This window comes from Rattus norvegicus, chromosome 3, assembly GCF_021556685.1.
Source record: "Rattus norvegicus strain SHRSP/BbbUtx chromosome 3, alternate assembly SHRSP_T2T, whole genome shotgun sequence".
In the NCBI taxonomy this organism is placed as follows: Eukaryota; Metazoa; Chordata; class Mammalia; order Rodentia; family Muridae; genus Rattus; species Rattus norvegicus.
In genome coordinates, this window is record NC_141536.1 from 53763319 (window position 1) to 53782017 (window position 18699).

The window sequence follows — 18699 nt, forward strand, 5'->3', positions numbered from 1 at the left end:
TTAAAATGTTTTCAGTTCTTGAAATAAGGAAATTAATTTCATAACTACAAAGTAGCATGTATTCTAAAAATTTCCAAGGAAGCAATATGTACAATATAATCACATGTGTACATGGATATTTGTGTAAGAAAAGATGTTAAAATTCTCCATAACACTGAAGACACTTTTCATGTGTGTAATGTACACCTGCATGTGCTCATGAGTGCATGGGTGGGTGCGAGTGAAGACCAGAAGTTGATGTTGCAATTCTTCCTCTCTAACATTTTTATTTTTTGAGACAGGGTTTTACTACGTAGCCTTGGATAGCCTGGAACTGCTGAGTAGACCAGGCTGTCCACAAACTTACAGAGACTTTCCCACATCTCTGTTTCTCAAGTGCTGGGATTAAAGGTGTGCACCACCAGGGTGGCTCTGCTTTTTTTTATTTTAATCTCACCAATGGCTGCTGTTGACCCTTCAGGATCCACTCACTCCCACCCATCCAGACTGGGGTTAGTTACACCACCACATGCAGCGCTGTGTGTGAAGCAAGGATCTGTTTGTGCAGCCCAGAGTATAGTTTAGAATACTTTGTTGGACTATTCTACTTGCTCTAACACTGAGACTTACACTATAAAATCCCTTTATTTCAATAAAACCTGGGAAATAATAAATATAAGTTATAAAAATACTAAATGATTTGTCCTCTCACTACATCCCATCTGGAGCCAATCATAGATGTGCTGATTTCATGTTTATACGTCCCTGTCCTTCACACTAGGAAGTTTCTGAGTTGAGGACTGCATGAATTTTCTCTAGTCCAGGGCCAAGTATGTGTCTGGAACATCATACACAGTAAGCACATATTACTAAAGTAACTGGAGGACACTGAACGGAACTATTTAATTAGTTATGACAGGTTCACTAATTTATTAAGTGAGTTTGTGAAGTCTTGTATAAGAAATAATGAAAACGACACCATTCATTGGTGAAAAGAAGTGGAAAAGAGATAGTATGTGTGTGTGTATGTATGATGTATGCGCACACATGTGTGTATATATATGTATATATGTGTGTATATATATGTGTGTGTATACATGTGTGTCTATACATATATGTGTGTATATGTGTGTGTATATATATGTGTGTGTGTATACATATCTGTGTGTATATATATGTATGTGTGTATATATGTGTGTGTATACATATATGTGTGTATATATATATGTGTGTGTATATACATGTGTGTTTATACATGTGTGTATGTATATATGTGTGTATATACATGTGTGCATATATGTGTGTGTATACGTGTGTGTATGTGTGTATGCGTGTGTGTGAGTATGTGTGTATACATGTGTGTGTGAGTGTGTGTGTGAGTGTGTGTATACATGTGAGTGTGTGTGAGTGTGTGTATACATGTGTGCATATATGTGTGTGTATGTGTGTGTGTATGTGTGTATGCGTGTGTGTGAGTATGTGTGTATATGTGTGTGTGAGTGTGTATACATGTGTGTGAGTGTGTGTGTGAGTGTGTGTATACATGTGTGTGTGTGTGTGTGTGTGTGTGTGTGTGTGTGTGTGTGGCAGATGGAGGTACAGGCCATAAGGATACTAGAGAGCCATGTGGAAGACTTTGTGGAAAAGGTGATGCTTCACTTAGTGTTTCCAAACTCTGTTCTAAACACATTTACAGATAGAGCACATAACTATTGCATATATTATTCTAGTTACTGAGAGCCTAACAGTGAAAATACGTTAAAGACTTCTACCCTTGTATAAGCCCTCTCAGTGCTTTAACAAAATGCCTCCTTTAAGAAACTTAAAAGGAGATGTTATTTATTTCAGCTCGTTTTCAGAGGTGTCAGTTGATCATGGAGGGGAGAGAAAGGCAGAACAGGACTGGAAAATAGTAGCCAGGAAGAAGGATAAAGAAAGAGCAAAGGTGTGTGGAGAGATGGATCATCAGTTGAGAGCACTTGTTGCTCTTCCAGAGATCCAGGTTGGATTCCCAGCACCCATGACCGGCTCATGACCATGCCTAACTCCAGTCCCAGGGAAGCCAATACCCTCTTCTGATCTCTGCTGGCACATACGTGGTACACAGACTTACATGGAGGCAAAACAGTCATACACAAAATTAATAAATCTCATTTAAAAAAAAAAGAAAAGAAAAAGAAAGGGCTGGCAAGGGACGTAGCCCCAAAGGCACATGCCACTAACACACGTCTTTCAACTAGGCCCCGCCTGCTCACAGCTCTCAAGAACCATTGTTTCCTGACAGATGAGATGATCAGCTCTCTCCAGCATGCGGTTCCACCCTGATGTATTTATTGCTTTGCTGTAGTTCCAAAAGCAACAATGCCAACTGACTGTGAACTGAAGCCTCCAAATCTATGAGCCAAAATAAAACTCTCATTTTAGACTGAAGAATCAGGTGTTTCCCTCAATACTGGAAAGCTGGCTACTAAAGTGTGATTTTCCTTTATTTTTTATTTTCCTTTTTGGGTTTTACTTTAGAAGATTTAACTTTTAATTGAGATAATCTTGAAAGTCTTCCATGGGAAGGGGATACTTAATAAAGATCTAAGAGTTCAGGACATAGTGGCACCATTAATCCCAGTACTTGGTAGGCAGATATAGGTGGATCTCTGTGAGTTTAAGGTCAACCTGGTCTACATAGTGAGTTCCAGAATAGCCAGAGTCATATAGAAAGACCTTACCTCAAAACAAAACAAAACAAAACAAAACAAAACAAAACAAAACAAAACAACACCTAAGACAGTGGTGAGGCCCACATTGTGGCACATCTGTGTGGCATTTCCAGAGAGGATTATTTGAGAGGGAATATGGGCTGGGGTCTTAGACTGAATAAAGAGAGAAAACAAGCTGAGCCTATGCACCAGCATTCATCTCTCTCTGCTTTCTGGCCCTTGTTGGTCTGAACAGTCTCATGCTTCTGCCTCCACAGCCATGACCAGCTCTGACCACTATGCCTTTCCACCATATCGGGGTATGTAGCCCTTAAACTGTGAGCCAAGGTAAACTCCTTCATTAAATCGTTTCTTGTCGGATACTCAGCTACAACAATGAGAACAGGAAATACAGACTCATAGGAGTCTCCTCTAACTCAGTGCTCCCTTTCCTACAGCATACCAGTGTTTTCAAACATCTACCAGAGAGTTACGGAATATTCCATGGCACACCTCAACTCTCATCCCCCAAACAGAAACTATCAGGTCACTAAATGTCATCTATGAGACTTCAATTCCCAAAGACAACTATCACAGTGTAATTTCTGAGTCACTGGAAAGCAATCTTGGATAGCACTTTAGTGATTATATTTTGTTAAAACCCTACCTGTGTGTTTCAGCTTCTTTGTCTTTCCTCATTTGTATAAGACGTTTTTTGGCTTTGATAAACTTTCTAGTCTTTTCCTCTTCTTCCTCTTGCTGCTGCTGTTCTACAGCTCGGATGATGTTTTTATCACGCATATTATCCTTAAAGAAATAAGTAATGTATTGTCACAAAATGCCTTTCAATACATCTATCAAGAGCCTGTCAAGTGGTCATAGCCTCTTATCCAGTTATTTCTCTTCTAAAAACTTATCCTAAAATAATAATCAGAAGTTTGAATAAATGTTCATGTTAAGGTTTATTTACATTAATAACAAAAAATACTGAAAATAATCTATAAGTATTCAATAATTCAATAATAGTTAAGTAAACTATAATCTTGATGATGTGAGATTTTAGAACGTATCTTTTTCAAATATCAGAAATTACTGACTTCCTGAACACTCTTTATTGTGAAGATGCTCAAGGATATACTTCAGCAAGAGGGAGAGTAAATAAGGACAGACATCAGAGTCAGGAGCAAGGGGTTGGTCCGAGAAGGGGTGGAGGCAAACCCCAGGACGACAGCTGGGCAGCTGGCAGGCTAGCAACCAGGCAGTCCCAGAGGGACTGGGGACACGGGTCTCCATAGACAAGTTCTAAGGAAACCGACATCGGCGATTGCTTACTATTTGAAAATTGAAATATTGAAAATTAGCATCAATATACATCTGCCAGGATTTAATGAATATATGGAAAAACTAAGTGATCAAAATAAAAATTAAAAAGATCAAAATAAACTCACTAAACAAACAAAAATCAAGGTAGAAAAGTAACCATTTGTAATAGTGGGCATAGTGATGTATAGCTGTGATCTGTGTGGCTAGGGAGGGGAAGTAAGGCAGGAGAATCACAAATTTGAGGTCAGTCAGGGTCGCATAGGGAGACCCCGTCTTAAAACAAAATGAAAATGAATGTTCACGTAATGAAAGAGCGCCGTAGAGGTCGGTTCTGCAGAGGCGAATATTTACACAGTCCTGGTGCCTACGTCAGTGGGATGCTGTTCAAAGTGGAAGACGAGAGTAAGATGAGAGGTGTACGACAAAGGGAGGAGGGAGCCAGACCCTCCACAGCCTGGACACTAATAAACAATCACACGGATAGCGTTTGGAGCCTCATTATGAAAACTACATATAGGGCTGGAGAGATGGCACAAGGAGGCAGGGTAGCTGAGCCTTCCGTCCTGAGGCCTCAGGCTCAGGCTGTAGGAGATCCCAGGAAGCAACGGGGACCAAGCAGTGAAGCAGCTCTCCCTTTCCAAGATCTCAGTCTTCATGTTTTAACTTTGCAGCATAATATCACTTTTAAAAAATGCTGAGGCTGGAGAGATGACTCAGGGGTTAAAGCACTGGCTGCTCTTACAGAGGATCCTGGTTCAGTTCCCAGCATCCACATGGAGATTCAGAACCATCTGTAACTCCAGTTCCAATGGACCCAACACCTTCTTTCTGGCCTCTGCAAGCACAACACACATGTGGTGCACAGATCTACATACAGGCAAAACACCCATACACATAAAGTACAAGTACAGTTTTTAAAAATGTTAAAGACAAATAAAATCAAATTATGATATCCCTAAGCTATCACAGCAGAAATTATACATAAATCACCCCATTCATTCCTAACAACTTTTGTTTTAAAGAAATTAATTTTTTTTGGTTCTTTTTTTTTTTTTCTTTTTTTTTTCGGAGCTGGGGACCGAACCCAGGGCCTTGCGCTTCCTAGGCAAGCGCTCTACCACTGAGCTAAATCCCCAGCCCCTAAAGAAATTAATTTTATATAGAAAACTTTTCCTTCCTACATGAGATCACATCCACACGAAGCCATACTGACTAGAATCAGCCAGAGTGTGGATTCTCTCGGGACAGAGCTTTCTGATGCTTTTCTCCTACACCAGCCTGTCTTGACTCAGGCATCTGACTGTGACATTTTCAACTTACAAAAAACCGCTTCCTGCTTGCATCTATCTCTTCCTGCTTCCTGCTTAGTTTTTTTTTCATCTCGATTTCATACAGCAAATTCTGCCGCTTTATCTCCTCGGCATCTTTTTCTTCACTTTTCTTCCTTGTTTCTTCTTCCTCTTCATGTTCCTTTATTCTAAAACAAAACACAAGTGTAACCGAGAGCAAGGGGAAAAGCTGTGTAACCGAGAGCAAGGGGAAAAGCTGTGTAACCGAGAGCAAGGGGAAAAGCTGTGTAACCGAGAGCAAGGGGAAAAGCTGTGTAACCGAGAGCAAGGGGAAAAGCTGTGTAACCGAGAGCAAGGAGAAAAAGCTACGTCGTATCTTAGGGAGAAGAACCAGGTGACGCTAAAGGAAGGATGTAGGGAAAAGAAACACGAAGTGGCAGAAACAATCCGAATGACCCAGGCTGCCCACATTTGCTGGGCTTCAAGCCCATTTTGTTCCTCTAGCTCAAGCATTCCTTTTCTTTAGAAAGGACACTTAGCTGAAGAAGAGGGATGGAGAAGTCTGTGGGCTCCAGATAGCTGATGGTGCAGAAAGCACAGCGGAGGCCCCAAGAGGTTGGTTACTCCTCGAGGGCCGTAGACGAGGTGTCCATACCCAATGGGCCACTGTGGTTGTTATTCTCCTGGAGCTCCCTGAGAGTTGACTACTAATGCCTTTTGGGTAGTAAGCTCCAAATGCTTGCCAACTCTCAAGGCTCCTGGAGGAGTTCTTCAGGGATATCTGGAGCTGGCCTCACAGCACAGCCCTGATCAGGAGGGTTCTTCCCCAGCATCACCTCTTCTATTCACTTCCCACACTCTAGGAGCTCCCAGCAGCAGCAATACCCAGCAGACTCTGGATCTCTGGGGTCCTTCACCTAGCAGGCACCCTGAGCACACAGCAAGACTCTTCATGTCCCACAGGTCTGTGTCCTCCTCTAATTGTGTTTCCTTCTGAACAGGTGGCTCAGGGAAAGTCAACAATCTAAAGAGACAGCTAAAGAATGAGCCGCCCTTTCATGCACACACAACGAAGCCAGTGTTTCCCCCACAGTCCTTTTGTATTAGGGAGAGAAAAACTCCCTCTGCTAGGCCACACAGGGAAGTAAGCCAAGAAATTTGGCACAGACACAAAGTAAAGAAGCTTAGAAGTTAGAGTGCTTTCTCTAGGAGGAACTAATGAAACTTAGAATTGTGTTGGTCCCTTTAAGTTTAGGACAGAACAACAAAATACAAAATGTTGCAGGTTTAGGACTGGAGAGATGAGCTCAGTAATTAAGAGCACTTTGGCTCAGGCCCACAACGCTCTGAAACTTCAGGTAACTATAGCTTCTGATGCCCTCTTCTGGCCCTTATGGGAATACACCATGTGGCTTCTTCACAAGCACACAAGCACGTACACACAAATACAGGGTTTGTTTGCTTGTTTTTTCTGATTAATTTGACAGTCAAGATTTACCATCACCATTTTTGTGATGTAGTCGGCTCTAGTTGGTTATTTATTTGTTGAGCCAGAGGGCCTGAAATTTCCATCAACGTTCTAAATTTGCATTAAGTCAAATTATCCAAATAAGATAAAAATCTTTACTGACAGGTAATTAAAAATGTAATTGTTATAAAACCCATCAGTCAATGACAACATCATTCCTTTTCACTGGTACAGCAGATATTTCCCTCACATTCATGCTCAGAATGCAAAACTGCTTTCTGCCCAAAGAATGACTCAGGCAGTGGATGCACACATGTCTGTCTTCCAGATTGGCTAGCACATTCTAAAGCAACTCTGCCGTGCTTTGCATGTAGGACCATAGCGACTGGCAGCCCAAGAGTGTTAAAGAAGGTTCACATTCTCACTGTCCCAAGTTGTGCTTATTGAGATCTAATTTCTCTCAAGCTCGCCCATACTCTGAATAGTCCTATAAAAACAATGGGGAGACTGGGTGTGGTGATACATGCCTTTAATTCAGCATACAGAAACAGAGGAAAAGACTGAGGCAGAAAGGCAGACGCAGGAGGACCTCTGTGATTCAGGGTCAGCCTGCTCCACGGAGTTCGTGCCAGGTTAGCCTGGGGTACCTTGTCGAAAGAAAGAAAGAAAGAGAGAGAGAGAGAGACAGACAGACAGACAGACAGACAGACAGACAGACAGACAGACAGATTTTTATCCCAGCAGAAGTGTGGTCCTCATAGGACAATGCAGCAAGCATCAGTGGTGCTAAGTTAATTTCATAGCCACCCTACACTCCATATGTGCAAAGCCTAATCCGTCACCTTCCTCTTCTAAGTGGATCCTTGTGGTCTCACTTTGGTAGACAGCACCGTCTTTGCAGTTGCCTATGCTGGAGGCCTGAGCCCCTCTGTAGTCCTTAGCTCCTTATTCAATCATCGAATAGCTACTGAAGTCCTACTTCAATGATGCAACAGCTATCAAGGAACTTACATTAGAGTTAGGGACTGCAACGGAGCACTATGATATGCCATAGAGAAAGTAAAAGACAGCCAGGCAGAGGTGGCGCACACACTTTTAATCCCAGCAATTGGGAGGCAGAGGCAGGTGGATCTCTGTGAATTTGAGGCTAGCCTGGTCTACAAAGTGAGTTCAGATTACACAAAGAAAAGCCCTGTCTTGAAATCACACACACAGAGAGAGAGAGAGAGAGAGAGAGAGAGAGAGAGAGAGAGAGAGGAAGAAGAAGAAGAGAGAGAAAGGGGGAACCAAGAAAAAGAGTAACAAACCTTTCTAGACTGAGCTGTACACCAAGAGATGCAAGGCCTCTCTTGAGATGGTAAGAATACCACAGATAAAGAACAGAGAAGTAAATTCTGGAGAGAAAGAAACAGTCTGTGAGAAGTACAGAAGCCAGAAATTCTTAGCAGGTACTCAAGGCCCCGGAAGGTAAGGGCATGTGTCAGGGTAATGAGGAAATGGACAAGTGGTAGAGAGAGCTTGAGATAAGATGAGGTAAGAGAGAGCTTGAGATGAGATGAGGTTAGACTCCACAGTCACTTTAAATGACTGGAAAGCTGCTACAGCACCAAAACCAGCAGAATAATTCACTTCCTTTTCATTTGAACAGATATCATAGATGCCGAATAGCAAAGGGGATAGGGAAGAGAGTGGCGTCCATGAAGAGCTGAGGCAACAATCCGTGCAATAGATGGGAGCCTCCGGGCCTAAGAGGATGGCTACCAATTCAAGACTTCTTTGGGAGTAAAGCAAATTACCATGAGTTGCTTGTAGATTTGTTGTGGAACATAAAGAAGATAAGGGGTCAAGGTAGGAGTTCTGATTTGAAGTGGGCAGATATGGGTGCTACTGGGCAGTCCACTGAGCGGTTGGGAATCCATACTCATCTTTGAGGTACCTATAAGACTCTGTAATGGAGATCTCTTGGAGGAAGCTGGAAAACTAGAGCTCAAAGGAGTGGATGAGCTCTCTAAGATGGTTAAAACCACGTTGGCCTCTTCTCTCTTTCTACCCTTTTCATAAAGGAACTTAACCAGGGGAGAGTGCTGCAGAGCTAATAGGATGCAAAAGTAATAAGACAAAAAAAAATTAAGACAGGATCTTACTACGTAGCCTTGGCTGGCCTGGAATTTTCTATGTAGATCAGGCCGGACTCAAACTCAGATCTTACTGCCTCTGCCTCCCAAGTACTGGGGATCAAAGGTGTGTGCCACCAAGCCCAGCGGTAAAATTTCCTTAAACAAGATCTATAATGTTCTTCCTACAGAAAAACTACCTACGGAAGGAATGAGAAACACACACTGTCAATAAATATTTGGCTGTCTTTGAATAGGTATTTTAATTTCTTGGTTAAAAATCCGTCTACTCGGGGAGTTGTGTCTCCACAGTTCCTCACTTGCCTCATCTTCAGGATGCTAGTGTGAGACAGATTCTCCTACTTGACACAGCTCCAGAGGGGTTAGCCTGCCTGTGTCTGGTGCCTGCGAACTGTTTACGATGTTGGTATATGTCATACTTTTTCAGGCACGGAGCCAGAGGTTTTAATAACTGATTGCTGAGTACCTCAAAATATAGTGGTTTACAACGATAAACACTTCTATTTCATGCATTCCTAACCAGCAGGATGAGGAGGGGCTTAGACGGGTGGCTCTGAAGGGACTGCAGTCAAGCTGCCAGCGGGGGCTCTAGTGGGCTCACAGCTGCACTGAGGCACACGCGCACACACACACACACACACACACACACACACCACACACTTGCAGTTTTCTGCCTGCCATCTGTCCCTTCTCATAGACTTGATTTAGTATCTTGCAAGATGGAAGTCAGGTTCCCCAGTAAGCTCTCTAAGGGATAAGCAAGGAAGAAACCAGATATTCTTTTTTTTTTTTTTTTTTTTGGTTCTTTTTTTTTTCGGAGCTGGGGACCGAACCCAGGGCCTTGCGCTTCCTAGGTAAGCGCTCTACCACTGAGCTAAATCCCCAGCCCCGAAACCAGATATTCTTAACATCTGAAATGTCACAACCACTCTGTCACATTCTGGCCAACGGCCATGAATATGTGTAGCCTGTCCTCCAGACACAAATTAGGCTCTATCCTTTGAAGAAAAGGTAAAGAACATGCAGACATATTTTACACCATCACAAGGCAATCCCTGAGTAGCACCTGGTAATACTGTTTTACAATGTTTATTTATTTTATGGTATGAGTGTTCTGCCCACACGGAAGTCAGAAGAAGGTATTGGCTTCCCTGGAACTGGAGCTACAGATGGTCATGGGCAGCCATGTGGGCACTGGGAATCAAACGCAGCCAGCTCTTAACCACTTAGTGGACATGTGTATGTGTGTGTACCTGTGTGATGAATGCAGACTTGTGCACTTGTGAAGGCCAGAGGGCAATTTTGTGGAGTTAGCTCTTTCCTTTCACAGACTGCACTCATGTCAGGCTTGGGTGACAGATGCCTTTACCCACTGAGCCATCTCAGTGGTCTTTGCTTTGGTTTTTATGGTAGGGTCTTGCTATGTAGACCAGACTGACCTCCAATTCTTGATTTCCCTGCTGCAGCCTCCTCAGTGCTACCGATGTATATCAGTGGTTACGAATGTATCACACAGTTGTCTCTAATAGTGAGTGTTAATCTTTTTTAAAATTTTCTACCATGCTTTTAGCATGCATTAATTTCAAAATCAGAGGCAAAGCTATATGCACTCGCTGCTGCACACTCGCTGCTGCACACTCATTCCTGCACACTGCTGTATGCTCACTGCTGTATACTCACTGCTGCACACTCACTGCTGCACACTCACTGCTGCACATTCACTGTTGTACACTCACGGATGCACACTCATGGCTGCACACTCACTGGTGCACAGTTATATACTCACTGCTGCACACTCACTGCTGCACTGTTGTATACTCACTGCTGCACACTCACTACTGCACACTCACTGCTGCACGCACATTGCTGCATGCTCACTGCTGCACATTCGCTGTTGTACACTCACAGATGCACACTCACAGCTGCACAGTTATATACTCACTGCTGCACACTCACTACTGCACACTCATTGCTGCACACTCACTGCTGCACACTCACTGCTGCACACTCACTGCTGCACACTCGCTGGTGCATACTCGCTGCTGCACACTCATGGCTGCACACTCACTGCTGTACTCACTGCTGCACACTCACTGCTGTACTCACTGCTGTACACTGTTGTATACTCACTGCTATACACTCATTGCTGCACACTCACTGCTGCACACTCACGGCTGCACATTCGCTGTTGTACACTCACGGGTGCACACTCATGGCTGCACACTCACTGGTGCACAGTTATATACTCACTGCTGCACACTCACTGCTGCACTGCTGTATACTCACTGCTGCACGCACACTGCTGCATGCTCACTGCTGCACATTCACTATTGTACACTCACAGATGCACACTCACAGCTGCACAGTTATATACTCACTGCTGCACACTCACTACTGCACACTCACTACTGCACACTCACAGCTGCACAGTTATATACTCACTGCTGCACACTCACTGCTGCACAATTGTAGACTCACTGCTATACACTCATTGCTGCACACTTGCTGGTGCACACTCACTGGTGCACACTCGCTGCTGCATACTCGCTGCTGCACACTCATGGCTGCACACTCACTGCTGCACACTCACTGCTGCACAGTTATATACTCACTGCTGCACACTCACTGCTGCACTGCTGTATACTCACTGCTGCACGCACACTGCTGCATGCTCACTGCTGCACATTCACTATTGTACACTCACAGATGCACACTCACAGCTGCACAGTTATATACTCACTGCTGCACACTCACTACTGCACACTCACTACTGCACACTCACAGCTGCACAGTTATATACTCACTGCTGCACACTCACTGCTGCACAATTGTAGACTCACTGCTATACACTCATTGCTGCACACTTGCTGGTGCACACTCACTGGTGCACACTCGCTGCTGCATACTCGCTGCTGCACACTCATGGCTGCACACTCACTGCTGCACACTCACTGCTGCACACTCACTGCTGCACACTCACTGCTGCACACTGTTGTATACTCACTGCTATACACTCATTGCTGCACACTCACTGCTGCACACTCACTGCTGCACACTCACTGCTGCACACACGCTGCTGTATACTCACTGTTTCAGGTGATCTTTGGCAAGAGCTACTCTTTCTCTGCGCTGCTTTTCTAGTTTCTCTTGGTCTTCTTTAAGAGCTTTCGCATCGTTGAGTTTCACTTGCTCCTCCCATTTTTCATCTGATTTTACTGCGTTCTTTTTGTACTGAATCTGGACATCACGCTCTTTCATAACTCTACTGAGAAGAAGTCCTGACTACAAAAAAAAATCACACTATTTTAAGAAAACTATGTATACTTACAGAGAGAAAACTGTTAACTATGTATGCTAAATATACATATATATAGAGAGAAGAGAAGCCAGATAGTACATGAAAGCGTTTCACTCTCTCTGTCTGGTAAAACTGATACTGCTTTGCATTTTCGATGGCCTTCTTCCTTTCTCCTTGTTTGTATATTTCTTCCTCCAGATCAAGAATTTGTCTTTCAGCCTCAAGCTCTTCATCACGCTTCTGCTTGGCTCTAAGTTTCTGTTCTTTCATTCCCTGTGAAAAGACAAAATACACTTTTTCTCTCTATATTTTTTCAGTGTTGGGGATCAACCCCAAGGCCCTGTGGTCAAACCCCAACACAAAAGCAATCTTTTGTTTTTATTTTTCAATTTAATTGGCCCATGAGTTAATATCAGTACATGATTACTTAAATTTCATTATGAATTTTTATTGTTTGCATAATTCATTAGTAAACATGAGCATACACATTGAATAAATTTTTAAATAATGTTTAGTTAATTAATGTGCGCAGCCATTTTGCCAGTATGCATGTCTGCGCATTACGTGCTTGCCTGGTACCTGAGGAGGTCAGAAGAGGTGTTGGATACCCTGGGACTGTAGTTACAGAACATTGTGAACTGCCATGTGTGTGCTGGAAATTAACCCAGATCTTCTGGAAGAGCAATCAGTGTTCTTAACCACTTAGCCATCATTCTAGCACTGAACAAATTTTTAATTTAATTTTTCAGATGGGTAGTACATTTACATGATTTGAAATCCAAAACTATTAATGGGGTATATAATAAATTTCTCTCTCTCCAATCCTAAGACTTCACTAACATTAAAAACTTTCCTATTGACTAATCGTGGCAGTGTCTACTTGTAACTCCAGCTACTCTGAAGTAGAGGCAAGAGGACCACTTGAGACTGAGTCTGAGGTTGAAGCTGTTTGAACAGGAATCGTCCCCAAAGTCTCATCATGTATTTGAATGCTTGGCCATAGGGAGTGACACTATTAGGAGGTGTGGTCTTATTGGAGGAGGTGTGTCACTGTTGGGGTGGCCTGTGAGGTCTCATATGCTCAAGCTACACCCAATGTGACACACACTCTCCTGCTGCTGGATGTAGAACTCTCAGCTCCCTCTCCAGCACCGTATCTGCCTGCAAGATGCCATGATGACCATGAACTAAACCTCTGAAATGTAAGCCAGCCTCAATTAAATATTTTCCTTTGTAAATTTGCCATGGTCATGGAGTGTCTTCAGAGCAATAGAAACCCTAACTAAGACAGAGGTCACAATGGACAGTATAAGGGAATCTCAAAATGCAAACAAACAAACAAAAAATCCACTACCACCACCAACAAAACTCTTTTAAAAGACAAGTTAATAATTCAAGATATATACTGAGAGGAAATATTTTCAAATATAGATGTCTCCTTTGAGACAGGGTATCATAGAGTCTGGGCTAGCCTTAAACTTACTGTATAGTCAAAGATGACCTTGAATTTTCATTTTTCCCTTTGCCATCTCCAAATGTTGGGATTATAGGTATGGACCACCATACCTGGATTTAAATGGTATTACAGACTGAGTCCAGAGTTCCATGCATGCTGAACAGACACTCTACCAGCTGCTCTACATTCCTAGCCTTGTTTTTGCTATTGTTGTTTTGTTGTTTTGATTTTTGAGGCAAGGTCTTGATATGTTGATCAGGCTGGTCTTGAACTCACTATGTAGTCCAGGTTGGCCTTGAACCCAAGGTCTCTCTGGGCTTCCTCAGTATTTGGATTATAAGGATGTGCCACCGCACTTATCTTCAGAATATGTTTTTAAAGTTCTCTAAAATCAATAGAAGAAAAAAATCTAATCATGGAAATTTGAAGAGGTGGAAAGCAAGTTCATCAAAAGATGTTTAGCCAACAGTCTAGTTTCCTCTCCATTGCTGTGATAAAAACACTTTGGCCAAAAGCAACTTGGGTGAGGAAAGGGTTTAATTGGTTTATACTTTAAGGTCACAATCCATCACTGAGGGAAGTTACCGCAGGAACTCAAAGTAGGAACCTGAAGCAGATGTTATGGAAGAGCTCCACTCTCTGGCTTACCCTGTGCTTGTTCAGGCTCAAGGTCAGGGACCATGCTTCCTTCTACGGGTCAGGACCACCTGCCTAGGGACGGTGCTGCCCACAGTGGGAGGGGCCTCCTACATCAACTTTCAGTCAAGATGATCCCTCACAGACATACTCACAGACCAATCTGTTGGAAACAATTACTCAGTTCAGGTGATTATAGGCTATGTCACATTGAGAATTAGCTAGGACAGCTGGTGAGAAAGCACTGCCACCAAGACGGGCAACAGGAGTTAGATTCTGAGAATCCACATGGTGGAGAGAGAGAGAAAGGACTACCATGAGGTGTCCTCTGACCTCCATATGTGCATGATACATGGATGTACAATAAATATTATATTTAAAATATTTAACATTTGTGATTAGGAAAACTTGAATTCAAGCCATATGGAAAAATTCATACCCATTAGCATGTCTGTAATGAGAAAGACTAACCATACTGACTATTGATGGGAATACAGAAACAACAGGACTCTCATCCTGCTGGTGGGAGGGGAGATATAAAATCACAATTGCTTTGGAATTTCTTACAAAGTTAATTTTTTAAAGATTTGTGTGTGTGTGTGTGTGTGTGTGTGTGTGTGTGTGTGTGTATACATGTGTGCAGGTGTCTTAAGAGGCCAGGAGAGGCTGTCAGATCTCCTAGAGCTGGTGTTACAGGTGATTGTGAGCTGTTCAATGTGAGTCCTGAAAAGTAAGTGCAAATCCTCTGAAAGAACTACGAGCACTGCTGAGCCATCTCTCCTCCTACCTTTTAACCCACTTACAAAGTTATATACACTGATTATGAGTTCACTGTATATATTCACATTAAAATATCTACTTAAGAGAAATGGGAATATATGTCCATATACAGACTTATATGAATGTTCACAGCAACTATATTTATAGTAATCAAAAGATGGAAACAACCCAGATGTCAACATTTGGTTGATGTCATACCATCAAGTGAGCAGGTAAACTGTAGTGTACCAACCCCTGGACTGTTACTCAACAATACAAAGAGTGCATCGAGCTCTCAAAGGGGGAGAATAAAATCTACAGCAATGAAGGGTAGTGGTGACCTACGCAGTTCTAAGGAGGAGTGACAAAGGTGCTTTTAGGTGCTGAGTATGTTCGTTATCTTAACTCTAATGATGGTCTCGGAGGCACGTACGTGCCAACATTTAACAAAATGTTTCCCTTAATTGAGTCATTTATGGTATTTTTTCTAAAGATCTTTAAAATGTGTGTTAGTGTACTTATGACAGTTTGAACATAAAATTATACAAGGTACAAGGCACTATTCAGAAGCAATGGTTACTGTTCAAAGCATATGAGTTCTGGAAGGGCGAGACTTACTGCGTATGTGTTAGTCCAGTGTTTTACCAATTCTTGGGATTTCATATGCATATTTTTCTTTGCTGTTCTTTCTGCACGAAGGACCGCTGCTTCTCTTGTCAACTTGTTGAGGCTATCCCGAATCCTTTCCCACTCAGCATGTGGAATGATGGTGACCTGCTGGAGATCTACTGTGCTAGGTAGGAGAGGTGGATAGGGAATCTCTTCTTTTTCATAGCTCTCCATTCCTAATGTATTAAAGACATAGTGATTAAATACTTTTCAGGAAGAGTTCACATGATTTTTCCCCCAAAATGTCTGGAGTGGGGTGGTATCTGAAAATTGCCTCAAATGTGTAACTTAAGACCGGCTAAGGGAAATACTACAAGGCTTTAGGAAATCAGAATGACATGATCAAATCTTTGGTGATTTCCTTCATGCGGAAACTTGGGCAACACATTTAACTTTGTGGAATCTTGGTGGAAAGACTCCTGATGAAGAGAGTGAGGCCTGTGGCCTTGGTGGAGAGCAAACGTGCTGGTTGGGTTGATTCCAGCGCATTTGCTAAGGGTCCATCCTTGGACTCCTCTTCAGCCATGCTAATGAGATAGGCAGGATGAGTTGTTTTACAAGATCCATTTAAAGCAATCGTTGCATTAAATTTGACAAGATATGGCTCCAAAGCCATCATTACAGTTCAGATAATGGCCACAGGACACCATCCATCCCCATGCCCTGTTGTCATTTCATAGGTGGATACTTTTAAAAACATCCATCTCCTGCATTTGCAGACACTGTGATGGACTCTATACAACGTCTTCCCCCATTGAGAAGGCAACTCGAAGAAGCAACTACAGTCTTGAGCAAGGTCTAGATAGTTTAAATATACAGATATCTCCCTTGCTAACAATCACTTCTCTAATGTTAATCAAAGAAGCCGAACAAAAAGCTCTTCTTTGTTTTGGGAGAGATGCTCAAATACTTTCAAGCTGAACATGAGCAAGGAAACAAGAGAGATGGATAAGGGGGCCATCCCATGACCTTAAGAGGAACCAGTTTCAGATGAAGCTGTTAGCATGAAATGCAAACAAAAAGCCAAGGAAGAAGCTAGAGCAATGATTATCACATTACAGTGCTAATCAACCCAACCTGAAGGTATGGTCACCCCTTCAGAAGGAAATGCATACATTTCCTTAATTTTTAATATGATTGAGTTGGATATTGTTACATAAACTCAAAATATGCTAAGTAATACAGTGGAGTTCATTAACAACCCTCTTCAGAAACATGCTCAACTCAGCATCCTCCTGCCTCACCCTCCTAAGGCGTTAGGATACTAGGTACTTACTACTGTGTCTAGCTTAGGTCTCAATGCTGCCAGTCTGGCAACATGAATACCATGGTATTTAAATCACAACACCAAAGAACTACTAGACATGATGAATCATAACAATTATTTGTGAAACATCTGTTGTGATAGTTAAAACTATTTTTTGGCTTAAACAGAAAGGGGAAAGATGTAGAGGAATTTTAATCCAGCAATGTGGTTGCTCTAAACTGGAATACAGACACACACCTTTAGGCCCTCTAGCTGGAATACAGACATGTCCACAATACACTTTAATCCCCAACAACAAAGGGAAAGTAGTTTGTAGAAGAAAGCAGTCATGTTTAAAAGTGATGTCTAATTGAGAGGGAGATAAAGTGATGAATCAGAGAAAGATTTGACATAATAAGATGTACCCAAGAACAGACAGGCAGGAAGGTGGCACAGAGTGGGTTAGAGTGGAGGGCAGTTCCGTTGGTTGATTTCAGGCAATGCCATGGAGTTTGGTTGAGTTCATGCAGTTCTATTCAGTTTTGTTCAGTTTGTGCAGTCAGCACAGTTCAACTGCTTCATAGAATTCAGAAGCAGTTTTTCCAAGCAGAGCAATTCAGTAAGAGGCTGAGAGAAGCCAGTTGGAATCGACTTGGACAGGAGTTTGGGCCAGAACACCTGCATTGAACCAGTGAGGCCAGAATTCAGAAAGAACTAGAAAGGGTGAGCTTATTCAGCAGTAAGCCTCCAAGGCAACAATTACATCTGGTGAATAAAAATTATTTTTACAATGTCCTTGTGTGTGAATCAAATTTCCTAATATTTCCACTGACCAGATTGTGTCTGTCCTAGGGTGTGGGGTAGGGGTCGGGGTGCTATTGCTACAGAACTCAAGCAAATCATGAAGATAGTTCAAATTTCCAAGAATCTATTAGTTACCATGACAACAATTAAACCTGTGGTTGTATTTAAAGATTTTGTTTTTAGAAGTCCTACTTGCTTACATCTTTGAAAATAAATCAAATAGTAGGTCACCTTAATTACCTTATTACCATATTTTTTACATTATCAAAGCATTCGACTTGGGGAGAGTTTCAACTTTAGCGTGGAAAGAACTGAAGTATTTCCTTGAACTTTAGAAAAGACTACTCAGCAGGTCTGCAACAGAATAAAGACTCTGATAGGTCAATAACATTTCCAAACGGCATTCCAAAATTTACTCAATGAATAGCAAACCTTAAGAGCCCCCTGAGTATCTGCCTAGCTGACAGCTGAGGTAAGACGCCTGACTTTCTGCTTTTTCTACCCCTATTACTATAAACTTTCTACTAGGTGCCCCTGTTCCTCTTTCCTTTTTCCGCTCATTGACCTGAAGGCCAACCTGCCAGTTGCAAGTTAGGGAATACTTGCTGGAGATGCTTTCGACTTGGTAAAGGCCATTACAAAAGGCAACCGAAGCCCTTTGTCACCCAATGCTGGGGTTCTACAAACAATCCCAGCTCCGGCACGGGTCGAGGCAGCTCACCTGCCCTTTCCTTCGCCTTCCCGGAGCGCCTTCCATAGCGCACCTGCATCTCTAACAAGCTGAGCCCTGTGAGTCCAGAGCCTGTGAGACTATTTTCAAGCTGAAGTCAGCGACGGAATGGTAGATAAACCATTTGGTTGTTTAGCAACCACGTCGGAAGTGACGTAGTCACTATCCCGGAACGAGGAAGGAACCCTGTTCGCCGCGGCTGAACCGAGACACG

At 42.6% G+C, this 18699-nt stretch overlaps 1 protein-coding gene across 1 annotated transcript in view; it reads right to left on the reverse strand.

The window, feature by feature from the left end:
* The window catches only part of Cfap210 (cilia and flagella associated protein 210), a 34514-nt gene extending 15869 nt beyond the window's left edge, over window positions 1–18645 (reverse strand). The window contains 6 exon segments of the mRNA NM_001127486.1: window positions 3340–3479; window positions 5316–5472; window positions 11976–12169; window positions 12285–12458; window positions 15655–15881; window positions 18477–18645. Coding sequence (NP_001120958.1) covers window positions 3340–3479; window positions 5316–5472; window positions 11976–12169; window positions 12285–12458; window positions 15655–15881; window positions 18477–18525 — 941 coding nt within the window. The 5' untranslated portion in view covers window positions 18526–18645.
* Between the last annotated feature and the right edge of the window lie 54 nt (window positions 18646–18699).